A 15,974-nucleotide genomic window follows, 5' to 3' on the forward strand; every position below is an offset into this window, starting at 1 on the left:
TGCCGTTTTTAGATGAGGAGATGGTATCTCTGCTTCACATGGGGGTACCAGTGTCTGTGGTGGAGTGCACAGGAAACCCTGTGTGCATGCAGATAAATAGTAGAACCTAATGTCAGCCAAATCCCAAAACAAGCACGTAGGTTACATTGGCACTAGCTAATTAGAAAAAGGCAATGCATTTGTATTCACGACACCTTAGTCAATGGATGTCAAATCTAAAGTTAGATTCCGTTGACTATCATGATACGAAAACAATATATTTTACCTGGTTTGACTAGTTGATATTATTACAAGCTTAATAAGAGACCCTCACTCTAATAAGTGGGATATAATAATAGTAATTCCCACTCTAATAAGTGGGAATTACATCAGATGCAACTGCGCTCATTAAGACCATGGAAACTATAGATATGCGTCTATCGTCATACAGCCTACTAGTAGGATCTATCGTAGATCGGATGCGCCTGCTTTAGTTGTAATATACTACCAGTAGAAAATCAATTGTTGCTTCTTTTGCAGTTTGGAAAAGCTAATTTGATGCGTGATTGGTCTGCCTTTATTGAGCGTGCAAATTGACGTGTTGTCTACTCATTGAATGCAAAATGAAGACGCGAGTGGTAACTATTTTAAAACTCCCGAGAAATAGGTTGCTGTTACAGATATTCTATGAGCTCGTGGCCTAATGGCTTTAGTTGGTTTAATATTCGATATGTGAACCATGAATCACGCTTATCTTAATTGTCAGCGATTCCGAGTCGGTTGCTTAGTCAACTTTAGCCAGTGAATAGCCTACATTTGCGTTAACATTTATTCTCGCTCACACTAATTGCAATACAAATAAACTTCAACTAGTATTTTGTTTTCCAGCGACATGGAGTTATCGGTATCATCATTATTACCATGGGCACCAGTATCATGGTTTATAACCTCAGATTCACCCGCACATCACCGTACCAGTCGGATGCTGCTGCTGGACCGCCGAACAAGAAGCTCGGGAAAACACAGAAAAAGACTCAAAGACGTTTGTCATCACTCCTAGAGGGATACACTAACATTAACGACCAGAAGGTAAGTCACAACACACGTCTAGGACATTCGTAAATATTGTAAAGAAAGCTAAGAAGAGTTTTCCTATATGTTTTCTCATTTCAAAAATCATTGTAGATCAGTATCGTAAAATTGTAACATTCTAATCTGTGGAAAAGGCACAATGACTTAAATGAGTTATATTGAATGCAATATGTTTTACATTTGTAATAAAACCATTATGTTCTCTACATAGCTATTTGACCAAGAAAGATATCCACTGGTGTGCAGATACTGATACTGCCTTAAATGATGATGCCCAATAATCTCAATGGGGGAACAATTAGTTTGTCTGACTGTCTGTTTGTTCGCCTCTCCATCCATTTCTCTATCTTTCTCTCTCTCTTCTATTTTGCCTCACGTCTCTTTTCTTTGGATACATACTTGGTTTGCGGCCATGTTCACAATGAATTTAATTTACCTACATTGAGTGCAGTTTCAGGTAATTTCAATAAACTGTTGCTATAGAAACACACTAATAGGATAGTACATCTCATCAGTTTTATGTTTTTTGGTCTGGACTATGTTGTCTTCTGTGGAACTGCAATAATATCTTTAGTACTAACACACAGGATGAACCCGTATCAAAAGTCTCATGTAGTTAACTCTGTTTCTAATTCATAATTGATGGTTATGCCATGAAATATGTACTTTTAGTACTTTAGGAAGATAGACTGGTTTTGGTTGGAATCCTTTCGAACTCAAGCCAAAATGGCTAGGTTTGAAAAACTTATCTACCCTGCCTTTAAGAATTATCATGGTAATGTCTTTCATAAAAGCAGAGAAACTTTGCAGGATGGATAAAATGGTAAATGGACTGCATTTAAGTAGCACCTTTTTGTACTTTAGCAGCACACAAAGCTCTTTACATATTTGCCTTTCATTCACACACACCAGCGGAGCTGCCATGCAAGGTGCTGTCCTGCCCATCAGGAGCAACTTGGGGTTCAGTGTCTTGCTCAAGGACACTTTGACACATGGTTACAGCCAACCACTGGATGACCCTCTGTACCTCCTGAACCACCCCACCCAAGATCATTCAAGCTAAATACATACTTTCCAATTACGCAAAAACATTTAACTTTGAGCTGATCACACTGTTGACTAAATAAGACTAGATGACTGCAGTTTCATGTAAGAACTATTTTATTTCTACCACAAGCCTCTCACCCATAAGTAGATGAATGCTTCCTCCATTATAACTGTACAAATATTAGCCAACATCCCATGCTAATTTCCAGAAAACCTTTAATCCTTGTATCTTGTATCTCAACCATTAAACAAGCTCACATGTATCCTACCAAACTGTCAGGGTAAGGGCTGGTCATTGTGCCCTCAATGTGGTTGGTTTTCTCAGAGGTATGCTTTAGTAGTAGTAGAAGATTCACAAATATGTTCATTTTTATAGATTGCCTTGTAAGGATGAGGATAGGGCTACACAATCCATCATTTTGGTGGAAAGGATTATGAAGCAATGAGCCAAACAACATTGTGTTTTGGACAATGGAGTTGACAACGTTTGAAAAAAGGATTCAATCCAAACTTGTTGCTCGATCATTTGTTCTTTTTGTGGAATTATTGGAAGTGTTAGTGAAAGGTAGGATTTAAATAACAGTTAACAATTACTATGATGGCCAACTAAGCTACTTGGTTTCTGCTTCATGATTAATGTGGTCTTTACACAAATTCCATCCATCTATCCAAGCAATGAAAATGCATGTATACAAATAACCTTACTGCGTTAAAGTGCATACTGTAGACAGACTTGGTTGGTGTTTCAAGGCTATAAATACCTTACAATGTACTGTATGTGGCAGTTACAGACAGTAAGAGGACCCAAATGTGTGTTTAAGGATGAGTGAAGTGAAAGACCTACTTTTGCTTCCTAGTAAAGGACTGTTCTGTTTCAAATGTATTTGCTTTTCTTAACCTAGTCCCAACCCTAGCCCTTGCTGTACCATAATATTTCAGTTTTCACAATTAAACTCAAACCTTGGTATTTTGCCCAGCAACACAAACAGCAAATATTGTGAACTTGCCAGTTACCAGTTGGTTGTGTTTTTTTTTGTGATGGCTTCCCTTCTAAATTAATTAGAGTTGCAGTCACTCACTCATTTAAACACCCACCCCCCTCTTCTACCTTGCCTCCTCACCTCAGATGCTTTGCCGATTCCAGTTAAAAATGTTGACCTTTGTAGAGTAGTCAGCAGCATCAATCTCACTGCCCTTTATAAACCCTAATAACAAAACCTGTGTGTGTGTATGTATGTGTTTGTGTTATTACTTATTATTCCAGGTCTGAAAGCTGATCAGTGTTTTGAAACCTTTCCTAGTTAATGTAATCAGATTCTGAGATTACATGGTTCTCTCAAGATAAGAGTAAGCCTATTTTGTTGTAAGATGCTCTATGAAGAAGCTTTTTGCCACAAGCAACACTAGAGCACAGTCTGTCAAAAGTCATGCTCATTGTGCATGTACAATTCCAAGCTGGGCTACATTTGTGTGGAACATCCATTTGCAATTAACTTCGAGAGGCACTAAATCCACCTCTGGTGTCACCTTCAGAATACCATTAAGAAGCGCAGCCCCCTCCATCCTCCCCACTGATAACTTTTAGCGATACATTCTTCAGTAGTCCAAAAACATTTCTTCATCCTCATTGTGAGGGACAGCTGTTCACTCTCTCGTGGAAAGTAAAAACCTGCCTGGAGGTTTTTTAGAAGATTGTGTTCTTAGCCAGGGGCCTCTAAGCCACCCTCATCTCAATATGATTGTCCTTTTCCCTGATGTCATATTAAAGAGAAAAAAAAGTGAAAAGGACTGGATACAAATCTGTCCCAAATATTGGTGGAATGTCATTAGTGCAGTTGTGTTCCTTAGAAGAAGTTGAATAGAATGACCTTGCTCTGAAAGCAGTATGATTGAGAGTCCCTCTTTGGGGGAGAGCATAAAAGGCTGATACAAATCAGTATGGAGTCAGTGTGGTTCAGTCAGTTTGGACTAATTGCCTGGGTTAGAGCTGGAGCTGTACTTTTAATACTCTTTGTTTATTATTTTGCTATTACTGCTGCTGGTAGTACTTAAATCCTTTGATTGTTCATTTTGACTCAGCTAATCTAGTTTACCATGTGTCAGGATGTTGGGTTCATCCTAAATCTCTGGTAAACACAATGTTAATTCAGGAGAGTTGGTATGCTTGGACTGGGTAAGGGATGATTGATCACAGAGAACACAATATCAGTCAGGTTCTAAATGCATGGAAAAGCAGCGGACATGCGCAAATTCCCATTTTATCTGGCCTTCAAAGTCTGCGAAATTACCTAGAAGTTGATGCAGTAAACACCCCTGCACGCTCCTTCTTGTTCTGGTATAACAAATCATTTCCTCTGTTGGATCAACCGTTATTTTATCATGATATATTTCTGATGAATGCTGTTTGTGAAAGTCTTTCAGATACCCCAACCGAAGGTTTAAATTTCATTTTGTCTTTCAACATGAGGTGTGATAAAGTCTCTATTTCTGCATGGATTGTAGGGCAGCAAGTTTCCAACGAATATCTCGAGAACAGGACAATCTGCAAAATTTGTATTTTTCAAGTGTCCTTGTTATAATCCAACAGAGTGCAGTGCCGCGATCGACATTGTTTGGATAAGCAAAAAAATTGTCGCCAGATGCTTGTCAGATGAAGATTTTCATTATTTGCCTATAACCCCCAGCAAACCTCCAGCTTCCAAGAAAGGCATGTTTGAACTGGGCCCATATATCACTGCCAATGATGATGTTATCGCCACTCTTTCCAGGCTAATCAATGCAAGGTCCGATTCCATAGAGAACATGGTTGGCGACAACGCAATGAAAATCGAGGGCTAAAAAAACTGTTGACTTTGTATGCTTGGAAATCAAGGATGTTAAGTTAAAGGTAGCCCACATCGAAAAGCGTGTCGAAGTGGAGGAGGGAAAGGTGGACTTGTGCCAAAGAAGAATCGCGGAACTTGAAAGCTACTCCAGACGGTGGAACCTGAAACTGTATGGAGTTCCCAAAGCTGATGGGGAGAACGTGCGGCAAGAGACAATCAAAGTCTGCCAAGTTATCCTACCTGCGGAGAAGTCTAAGCTAGCGGATGTTGTCGACACTGTACATCGCCTTGGCACGAGACGGCAGGTTGACTCCAAGCCTAGAGGTGTCATTCTCCAGTTCACATCGCCGTCCTATAGGGATGCCATTTGGAGAGCAGTCTAGAAATCTACATTCTTACGCAATAACAATCTACGATTTGCTGAAGACCTCTCGAAAGCAGACAGAGAGAGGAGAGAGAAACTGTGGCCAATTGTAGAAAAAGCACGAAAGGAATTAAGGGAAAGCGGCCTACTTCATCGGAGGGCGCGCCTTCATCAACGGATCCGAAATCAACCTTCCTCCTTGAGGACTGTCATAGACTGTGCCTGGTGGTCAACATAGACTGCTTAGATAGCTACCTCTGATGTGAGCAGATCCCACTCCCGGTTCCAAGGTGATTTAACCTTCGTTATAACTACAGGCTTTCTGGAATATTGGACGTTTGACATTTCATTTGCTCTCTCACTTCAGATTTTCTTTACCTGCAATAAAGGCAGTGAACAAACTCTTTGTTGGGTGTGCTTTGCCTTCGGCAAGGGCACAACCTTTGTTCTCTCACATATATTTGTTTATTGTTCTGGCTGTAAGCATTGTTATGCTAATCTATCTCACTCAATCATTTATATCTATACGCTGGTTTCCATTATATTCTTTCTCGATTTGCGATTGTTGTTTACCTCTTAGTAGCCTATTTTGTTTTATATTTCACTTTGTCGTTATCTATTGTGTCACTCAATGCTAGGGGGTTGAGAAATAATGTAAAACGCAAAGCATTATTTCTATTTGCCAAACAGCTTAAAACATATTTATGTTTTTTTCAAGAGTCTTTTTTCAGTTGCTAAAGACGTCAACTTCTGGAGATCTCAGTGAGGTAATGATGTGTGGCTCTCTCATGGTTCTGAACGCTCTGCTGGAGTTATTACTCTAAAGAATAACTTCAATGGAAGTATTTTGCACCCCGACTGTGACCCTTCTGGTCATTTTATTTGTCATAGAGCTATTTGTATTGACAAAACGTTTTGCCTCTAACAATAACCTTTGCAGAGCTTCCTACTGGAAGCTTAATAACTCTGTGTTACAACATGAGGTGGTCAAGATGGAGATCCAAAATGTAATTACACACTTTTGGAACAAAGCTATAACTGATAATTTACACAGTAATAACTGGGAGCTTTGCAAGTAGTTGGAAAATATTTAAGAAAATATGGGAGTAGTCTTGCCAAAACAAGGAGAGCTGAAGAAGAAAGTGTAATTACACAGATCACCACCTCTCTTGTTCAAAAGCCTGTTGAAAGTCTTTCGGAGGTTTCTTGAAGCATGGACATAGCGATCCACAAACTGGCATTACAACATGGACAATATTCGTACAAATTAAGTCTCCCCGGTCAGTTGTTGTCTTATTTATGCGAATGCGATACAGAAAATACTATTTTACAGCATCGCATAGCACAAAGGAAAAAATACTAAAGTTAATGTAAACATAGCAGACAACTCACTCAACAATTGTAGCTCCATGTAGGCTAATGACTTCTGTAATGTACTAAATGTCTAGATGTTTGTGGTGATAAAAAAATTCAACAGAAAACCAATATAATACGTTTTGATCAACATCACATAAGCAAATTATTACGTAGGAAACAGTAGACAAATGAAGGCGACATAATTATTTGCATGAATGTGCCACAGCATTGGCAATTTGTTTAAAATAGTGAGAAATGTATTTCACAATGTGCATAAGTGATTAGAATAGATTAAATTAAACAAGTACTTCAGAGATTACAGAGATTTTCGATTGTGATCTGAGAAATATAGGTACCAAAGCCACTGAGAAGAACTGTCATCACCAGCTGCATTATGGGCATCTATCTATAATTCCAGAAATCTGTGGGTGTCACCAACAACATCCCGGGCACTGTGCACTATCTATAGTTCAAGTAATCTGTTTTGGTGTGTTTCACTGACATCTTAATCACCGACTGCATCACGGGCACTGTGCATTATAATTTTATTTATTTTTTATTTCAGTAATATTATAATTTTATTATAAAGTCCAACGGAATGGTAGTTCGATGAATCAGATTATCTGAGACATCAAATTGGAATTTAATCTGAGAATATAGTTATTTTCATATCAAGGCATGAAATTATGGGATTATGGTATTATTTGGTGGAGCGTTGATTATTTCTTGACCATTTGTCAGATGTATAATTTGATAAGGCACTATGATCAAAAAGTACTTTCTTATTCTGCAGTGGGAGACTTGTAGTGCTTGTACTATGGTATGATGAAGTCGCTCTGGATAAGAGCGTCTGCTAAATGACTGAATGAATGAAAGGGATTGCTTATCTTCACGCGATAGACCGAGCACAAACAATGACATTATTTTTGGCTCAATGCTGACAAACTTTCCCTTTTTCTTACTTTCTTGGATCATATAGGAACTACATCTGTTAATAGAAGTGCAGGAAAGCAGATAGGCAGCTGTGCTGCTTATCTCACCTGCATGCATGTGTGTGCTGAGCCAAGGTCCTGCTCGGCCCAGCAGAGTACCAGAACCAGAGCACATCTATGAATGCCAATGGCCCTGGACAGAAAACCTTGGAATAATTCATGAAAAGGTATTTTAGTATAAGAGATGAGCTGCCCTTTTGTATGGCCTTCTCTGTGCTCCGGTATTGATTGAGCAGTAGAATTTAGCGTGTACATTTTTCCAGCTTGCCTGTGAAATTGCACACATCCATAGGTTTGCTCTGGAGTTTGATGTCTGGGAGGATACATTTCCTTCATTTTGATTGTATTATTCTTTGATTTGTGAACCCATTTTCATATTTTTCCATATCAGTGCACAGTTCCTATGAAAGGCCTCTCCTCGCACTCTACAAATCTCCAGAATCTGTGTGAATTGTGAATGTGTATTGTGAAAATATCAAACATAACTAAAGTACTAGACTACCTGCCTCCTACTCACCATTCCTCCTTGTCCAGATACCTGGACGTCTACCCTACAGTACAATCATTATTGAATGTAAGTTTGAAGGATAAAATATCTCTAAATTGGCTATGAACTGCAATAAGGTCAGTTGGTAGGTAAGGTATGGTAGGTATTGCAGCTGTGCTTTGATTTACAATACATACTGCCTGCTGTTGAAAGTGTACACAACATTAAATGCAAATTATTTGGGATATACTATTTTGTCACATAATTGTGCCTCAAACTGACACAGACAGTGTCAGTTTGAGGCTTATAATGTATAATAATCATTTGTATTGGTCGGCTATTGTATCATTGGGGAGCTTTCCTCTGCTGTGTAGAGTGCTGTGGGTCTGAATAGCCAGAAGAACATGCAGGCTTGCATACTGCGACCCGCAGGAATTATGTCATCCTGGCACTTTCGGTGTAATCTACTGTATCAGACATAATACTGCATCCAACAGTACACACCAAAACTTGTTTGAAATAACAAGTAATAGTACAGGAGGGTAATATGCCATTTGAAAGGAAGTAATTGTCTCTCCTGGCCACACTTTACCCTTCAACAGTTTTTTTGTTTTTTTCTTGTGTCCCCAACAGCCTCTACGGATGCATTGTAACTGCTGTGCTCTGGTGACCAGCTCAGGCCACCTCACAAGCAGCCAGAGGGGGGCCGAGATTGACCGCACAGAGTGCGTCATCCGCATGAACGATGCCCCCACGGCCGGCTACCATCGTGATGTGGGCAGGCGAACCAGCCTGCGTGTCATTGCGCACTCCAGCCTGCAGAGAGTGCTATTGAGCAAACAGGAGCTGCTCAATTCCAGCCAGGACACCGTGTTTCTCTTCTGGGGGCCCAGTAACTGCATGAGAAAGGACGGAAAAGGAATAGTTTACAATAACCTCCTCCTGGTCAATAAGATGCTACCGAAACTCAAGGTGTTCATTGTCTCTCGTCTGAAAATGCCTAAGTTTGACGAGCTCTTCAAGAAGGAGACTGGAAAAGATAGGCGAGTTGAAAGTTCTGGGGGGGTTTTGTTAAGTTTTTTTGTCAATGAAGTTGTGTTTCAGTGAATAAGTCAAAGATTTGAGCACAGTGTGTTATTCCCTTGAAGCACAGGCAGGCACAAGTGGCTTTTTGGCTACTGGTTTATTTGCAGCTCTTTTCTCCAAATCCAGCTTGAAAACCAAACACACAGTATTGAGAAAATACAGGGACCATGTCATCTTAACATAAAACAACAGCATGGACAGCACGTGGAAAAACATTTTACCAAAGTCACATACAGACATACAAAACCCCTTGTAGACTGCAGTGCTACAAAAGGGAATGGTCTTCCCTCCTTATAAAAGTTCACATAGAACAGAAGTATGTTGTGACCAGCATAAACTTTTTAAATGGCACATATAATATCCTGTTTGCTATTTGCTTGCCAAAGTCTTACTTAGAGCAGCCCAACAAGACTTACTTGAATTCAAGCTGAGACTTCAAAATAAAAGTACTCTTACTTGTTCTAAATGAAATAGTGGATAACTAACTAATGTAATTTACATGAACTTTCAATAATGACATTTACATTTACATTTACATTTATTCATTTAGCAGACGCTTTTATCCAAAGCGACTTCCAAGAGAGAGCTTTACAAAGTGCATAGGTCACTGATCATAACAACAAGATAGCCAAAAAACATCGCGAGTAGCCAAAACATGAAGCACACATTGTGAACAACCAAAGTAAGTGCCAAAGGGAAGAACCATAAGAGCATGTAGTTAAACAAGTCACAACCAAACAACATGAACAGCTATAAGTGCAAGTGTACCTGTGGGAAAAAGCAAGCAACAGTAATAAAACAATATTTACATTACATTTACATTTACATTTTAGTCATTTAGCAGACGCTCTTATCCAGAGCGACTTACAGTAAGTACAGGGACATTCCCCCGAGGCAAGTAGGGTGAAGTGTCTTGCCCAAGGACACAGCGTCAGTTGGCATGACCGGGAATCGAACTGGCAACCTTCGGATTACCAGCCTGACTCCCTCACCGCTCAGCCACCTGACTCCCTGACATTATTCTTAAGAAAGGTAGACAAATATTATACACAATGTAATGACAACAGTTACACAATGCTTTGGAGTATTTGAAGTACTATAAAGACGACATACATCTTTTTTTACATTTGTACAGGGCCAGGAATTCCAATATCCAACCCATACAGTTGCATTTATGGGATTATAAATCTCACAATGCATCACCCAGGCTTCAAATGGACTATCATAGCCTCATATCATAAAGTAAATCCTCTTAAAACCTGACATCTATGGCTTTGACCTAAATCCCTACAGTGTTTGTAGTTTACTTAGTTACGTAAGCTCTCTGTGCTAAGACATTTACTAGGATAGGTCTAATGCTCAAATTAAATGGAAGATGATGCAGTTTGGATTTATTGTATTATACATGGAACAGAGAGCTGCTTGAATACCAAATCATTAATCAGCATTGATTGATTGATGATCAAATGTGACCTGCTCAGATATCTAGATGCATGACAGGTAGTCTACTGTGCACAGGTTAGATGGTATTGGGGGTGCTTTGTTATCTGCCAATAGGAAGACAGTGAGAGAAGCTCACACAGTTTGCAAGAAGATATACTGTAGCTAAACTAGGATTTGGAGATGAGACAAATTGCAGGTCCAAACAGACTCAACTTGGCAGCAGCCCTGGCATTGTCAGTGCCCCCTGGCAAAGGACACCCCAGCTAACAGGATCAACCCAGACAGCAGTGGCATGACTGCCAGATGAGATATCTCCAGAGAGACACTGGATAGTCCAGACTCAAGAAACATCCCCACTGATTGTTCTCACTACACAATAGCATTCCATTCTACTGCATTCCTTAAACAAATATTTACCGACGTCCAAGTGAACGATCATTTGTTCTTTCATTTAAATACAACGGGAAAAGTATTTCATTATTTACCTCGGTGACTAAACATGAGTAGAAAAAGTTAACGACTGTGGTTTGCAGGAAAGTGGTCAAAATGCTTGTTCATTCTGGTTTGAACTCCATAACATTGAGATGCAGTCCGATAAAACATTGTGAACATTTTTGTATGTAATTCTGTGTATCTCATCCTCAGAAGGGTATCCAACTCATGGCTGAGCACAGGCTGGTTCACCATGGCTATAGCTTTGGAGCTGTGTGACAGCATTAATGTTTATGGCATGGTGGCTCCTGACTTCTGTAGGTATGTACCAACTTAAAGAATTTCAGCACTACTTGAATAGATTATAACTGCTTAGTATATTAACTACGCATGTATTCTTGTAGGAGCAGAGGGTGGGATGGGAGGATGGAAGAGGGATGGATCCAGTTATAAGTCTGACATCAAAAGATTAGATTAAATTTCAACTCTGTGCTGAGATTATTTGGGCTCCTCTCAGCTTTAAGTCTATGATGGTGTGCACTAGGGAATGGTATTACTGTAGACTTGATAAGCAGATGTTGGCACATCAATGTTGTATGATCTTTTTTCTCTTTCCCCACACCTTCCCTTTTGTATCCTCCTCCTCGAGGTCTTTCCACCATCCCTCCATGCCCTATCATTACTACGAGCCTTCAGGTCCTGATGAGTGTGCCATGTACCTCTCCCATGAACAAGGCCGTGGCGGCAGCCACCATCGCTTCATTACGGAGAAGACAGTGTTTGCCAACTGGGCACGGACCTTCAACATCCACTTCTACCAACCGGACTGGCTACCAGCCCCCTTCCCCGCAACAAACAGCTCCCACATCCCTGGTCCAGCTGGCTCCTGAGACTCCCCAGACTTGTCCCGTCTCCCAGCCTGGCCTCCCAAAAATGAGTTTGTGTATTTGGATTGGAGCTGTTGATTTTATTCCTAATCCTTATGGCTGCCTTTGGGAGCAGCAGCGTGACTACTGGTAGCTGTTGCCACTGCTGTCTGAGTATGGAGAGTCACAGAAGGAGGTGGATGATTACTGTTTGGACTGGAACGTATGGGTCGTGATTTTAAAAGTTAACTGTTTATGCTTGAATGTAAAATCAAACAAGCCATAAACTGATAACTGTTTTAACTGTATATTTTGCTATCTTGTACTGCAGGTACACTCTACAGGTACACTCTTGCACTTTTGAGTTTCATGTTGTTTAATTGTAACTTGTTTAACTGCATGCTCTTATGGTTCTTCTCTTTGGCACTTATTTGGTTTTTCACAATGTATGCTTCATGTTTTGGCTGCTCGCAATGTCTTTTGTAAAGCTCTCTCTTGGAAGTCGCTTTGGATAAAAGCGTCTGCTAAATGCATAAATGTAAATGTATTTGTATAGTACTTTTTAGTCATTTGTTCATGAACAGAAATGTGTATTTACAATATCCTTAGCTAAGATCATATGATAGAAAGACAGATTTACAGTGTGACTGAAACAACTTTTTGGGGGTTTAAAAACCCAATGTCACACCAAATAGGCTTTTTTTGTATAGATAGGCCTACTACAGAGCAAGTAGAAGTTCACGCCACTACAAATGCACAAACAAAAGTGTTTGAGATCCGAATTTGTGAGATCAAACCATAGACTGTAGTCTGTATAAAGATGGAAGACGCATCTCCACTTCCAAAATATCCCGATACAGGATTTTTTTATTTGTATGATGTGTGATGTCATTTGAAGACAGAGTCTGAGCAGTAGTGATCGGGTGGTGGAGCCGTGGTGTCGAGAGGTAACATATGTCAAAATAAGCATTTGCGTGAAGTGGTCAGTTCTGATTAAGATGTTCTTTGGACCCCGGCCATCTGGTTCAAGTGACAGATAATCCATGCAGACTGTATGTATGCAGACTATAGGCTTCAGACTGCAGGATTTGACTTTTTCATCAATATTGGCTGACAAATGTGGCCAGTAGAAGCAAATGCGAATGAGATCCAGTCAATTCCCATATGACCAATCCATGCAACATTTTTCTTTGTCTCTCTGTACTTTGTTGGAAGAAAATGTCTTGCTCGTGCATGCATTTCCTGTACAGAACTCCGTTGTCAAATATAGCTGCAAGCAGCAATGAGGGGGGCAAGCAGATCAAATGACTCAAAACACACTGGGAAGAAAAAGCTTCCAGATAATGAGTGCTCATTTTAGACAACTTCAGAAAAGGTTTCCGAGTACACACACCAAGTTTGGTGTGAATACATCAACAAACTTGGACGGCTAACCCCTGATTTCGATTGGCTCTACCGGACAAATGGTTTGAAAATCAAAAATCCATCTGATACTCTTTGTGAGGCTTGGACTGAAGATCATCTATGCCAAATCTGATCATTTTTGTAAAATGTCTGGTCTGTGACACGTTTTAAAGATCCCATGACATGCTATTTTTGGATGCTTTTATATAGGCCCCTAGGTCCCCTGATACTGTATCTGAAGTTTCTTTCCCGAATTTCAGCCTTTGTGCAGAATTACAGCCACTACGAGCAGTCCCACAATGAGCTTTCCTAAGGATGTGCTGTTTCTGTAGCTTTAAATGCTATGATGAAGAAAGAGGCGGGGCTGATTGCCATGCTTCGGTCGTTTGCAAGCCATGATGTCTCGAGGAAAACCAATATCGCGCTCGCACGGTCGTAGCTAATTTTCTCATTGGTGGGTAGGTAACCTTTGCTCTTATGACGTCATAAAACCAGCATTTTCAAAACCGAGCGCTTCAGCCTTAATTTTCTCAAAGGCGGAGAAGAATATCCAGGGCTTGGTTTACACCTATCAAAATTTCTAGCCACTGGGGGACCAAAGACATGCTAGGGGAACTCATATTAATGTTAAATAACCGCCTAAAGTGAACATTTCATGTCATGGACCTTTAACACCTTTGAATAAAATCCAATATGGTGACCGTATCAATTATATTGACATGACAGGTTAACATGTGTCAGGCTTTGGATTTAACAAGATGGAATAACTTTATTAAGGCAAACACATTAATAGTTATTAGCCAAAATGCCCTTTTGCTTCCTGCAACATTTTTGAAAATCGGGCATAGTGTTCAAAAAATGTGGTGCCTAAACGCACCTCCAACTTTGACTCGATGGTGGCTCTAGAGTGCTCCAATGGGGGACAAGAAACTTGGTGAAAAGGATCAGGAGACTGTCCCCAATGAGTGTGCCAAATTTCACAATGTTTTACCTCACAGTCCTTGGGGCTGCCATAGATTCCAATGGGAAGAGAAGAAGAGGATGTAAAAATAAGAAAAGGTAGAAACACAATAGGTTGCCTACACAGCTACCCTGCTTGGCCCCCAATTACAAGTTTATCCAGATCCCTTAGCATGAACAGTACTTCTCTATCCTCCCGTTGCATAACACGGTAAGGAATTTTCAAGTGGTGTCAATGTCAATGATTGCTGCTGAATGTAGGGTAACATTGTAGTTCTGCAGGCCCAACTTGCAGTGACAATTTGGGAAGAGTGCTTGATCCCAACCACAGGTTGACAATTCTGCTGGGCTACTATCTACATCCATAGAAAGACACTCTATGATGGTCAGTGGATGAGCCCCCCCTTCAGTTTAAGTAGTTCTGTTAAACTCATTTCATGTTTATGTCAGACAGCTTTGACAGCCCATTTGGAGAAGACTGATTCAGGGTCCGTCTTTACAAAGTGAGCCATTCAACTGCAGTAATCCTTCATCCTGTGCTTCTGTATGGCTACCAGACTCTATAAGCATCGGGATAGACCATAGGTATCCTGATTTTGTTTGCCTGCTCTGTACTGTATATTGAAATGAAAGTTGGCAGCAAGCTACCAGTTTCCTGCAGCATCATGCTTGGCAGACATCAAAACTTAAGTCCATAGGTTATTGTCTGTCAGGATTGCAAACTTAACTCTAGAGATAGTATAGAATTCTGTCTGTGACAGCCTACTTGAAAGCTAAAAACTGGTTTGCTGTAGGGTACCTCCTTTTACCATTACGCTCTTGTGACCATCCTGCACTTGGTATTGAGCCACACCCAGTCCATGGAAACTGCAGTCGGTCTGCACGATATAGGGTAAATTGGGATTGTCAAATCCTAAAACAGGGGCAGTTTTCAACTTCTCTATTATGAGTTTGAATGCATCTTCTCATGTTGCAGTCCATTTACAGTTAAAAGTTTGCTTTAGATCTGCATCATAGAAAGACATTTGTCACTGTGTTTCTTCTGAAGTAGGGATAAGACCGGGTGGTCAGAGGTTTAGCAATTTTTTTATAGTCTTTGACAAATCTTCGGTAGTACTCTGTAAATCTTTAAAATGATTTGCGCTCACTGATGTTTTGTAGGCCTTGGCTGTTGTCAGGACTGTGATTTTATCAGGGTCGGTCTTCACTACATCTTCAGAGACCACATAGCGTACTTGGGAGGATGTACTTACATTTACATTTAGTCATTTAGCAGACGCTCTTATCCAGAGCGACTTACAGTAAGTACAGGGACATTCCCCCGAGGCAAGTAGGGTGAAGTGCCTTGCCCAAGGACACAACGTCAGTTGACTCCCTCACCGCTCAGCCACCTGACCCCAGGTGACTCCCTCACCGCTCAGCCACCTGACCCCCCTACTTGGGACATATAATAAAGCACATTTGAACTTTGACTACTTTCAAATAACTTCAGACAGCAACAACAAGCAACCTAAAATGATTTAACCATGGAAACAACAGACTGAAATCACTGTATCTTAAAATGACATGAACATTGCCACAACAGACTGTAATTAAATGACTTTGACATGGCACTTAGTTTTACCTATAGGCCATCTGGAG

The 15,974-nt window shown here is 40.3% G+C and overlaps 1 protein-coding gene across 1 annotated transcript; it reads left to right on the plus strand.

The window, feature by feature from the left end:
* The first annotated feature begins 602 nt into the window (after positions 1 to 602).
* st6galnac5b (ST6 (alpha-N-acetyl-neuraminyl-2,3-beta-galactosyl-1,3)-N-acetylgalactosaminide alpha-2,6-sialyltransferase 5b) lies at positions 603 to 11,993 on the plus strand. The gene is made up of 5 exons (XM_067230601.1): positions 603 to 617; positions 868 to 1,068; positions 8,776 to 9,185; positions 11,317 to 11,424; positions 11,753 to 11,993. The coding sequence occupies exons 1-5, from the start codon at positions 603 to 605 to the stop codon at positions 11,991 to 11,993; spliced, it is 975 nt and encodes a 324-aa protein (XP_067086702.1).
* Positions 11,994 to 15,974: the final 3,981 nt, after the last annotated feature.

Source organism: Osmerus mordax, chromosome 27, assembly GCF_038355195.1.
Source record: "Osmerus mordax isolate fOsmMor3 chromosome 27, fOsmMor3.pri, whole genome shotgun sequence".
NCBI classification, from domain to species: Eukaryota; Metazoa; Chordata; class Actinopteri; order Osmeriformes; family Osmeridae; genus Osmerus; species Osmerus mordax.

Bases quoted from the DNA above. Each gene is read 5' to 3' on its own strand.
- st6galnac5b (XM_067230601.1), top strand. The intron at 1,069-8,775 runs GTAAGTCACAAC...TGTCCCCAACAG, and splicing joins CTAACATTAACGACCAGAAG to CCTCTACGGATGCATTGTAA. The intron at 11,425-11,752 runs GTATGTACCAAC...CTCCTCCTCGAG, and splicing joins GTGGCTCCTGACTTCTGTAG to GTCTTTCCACCATCCCTCCA.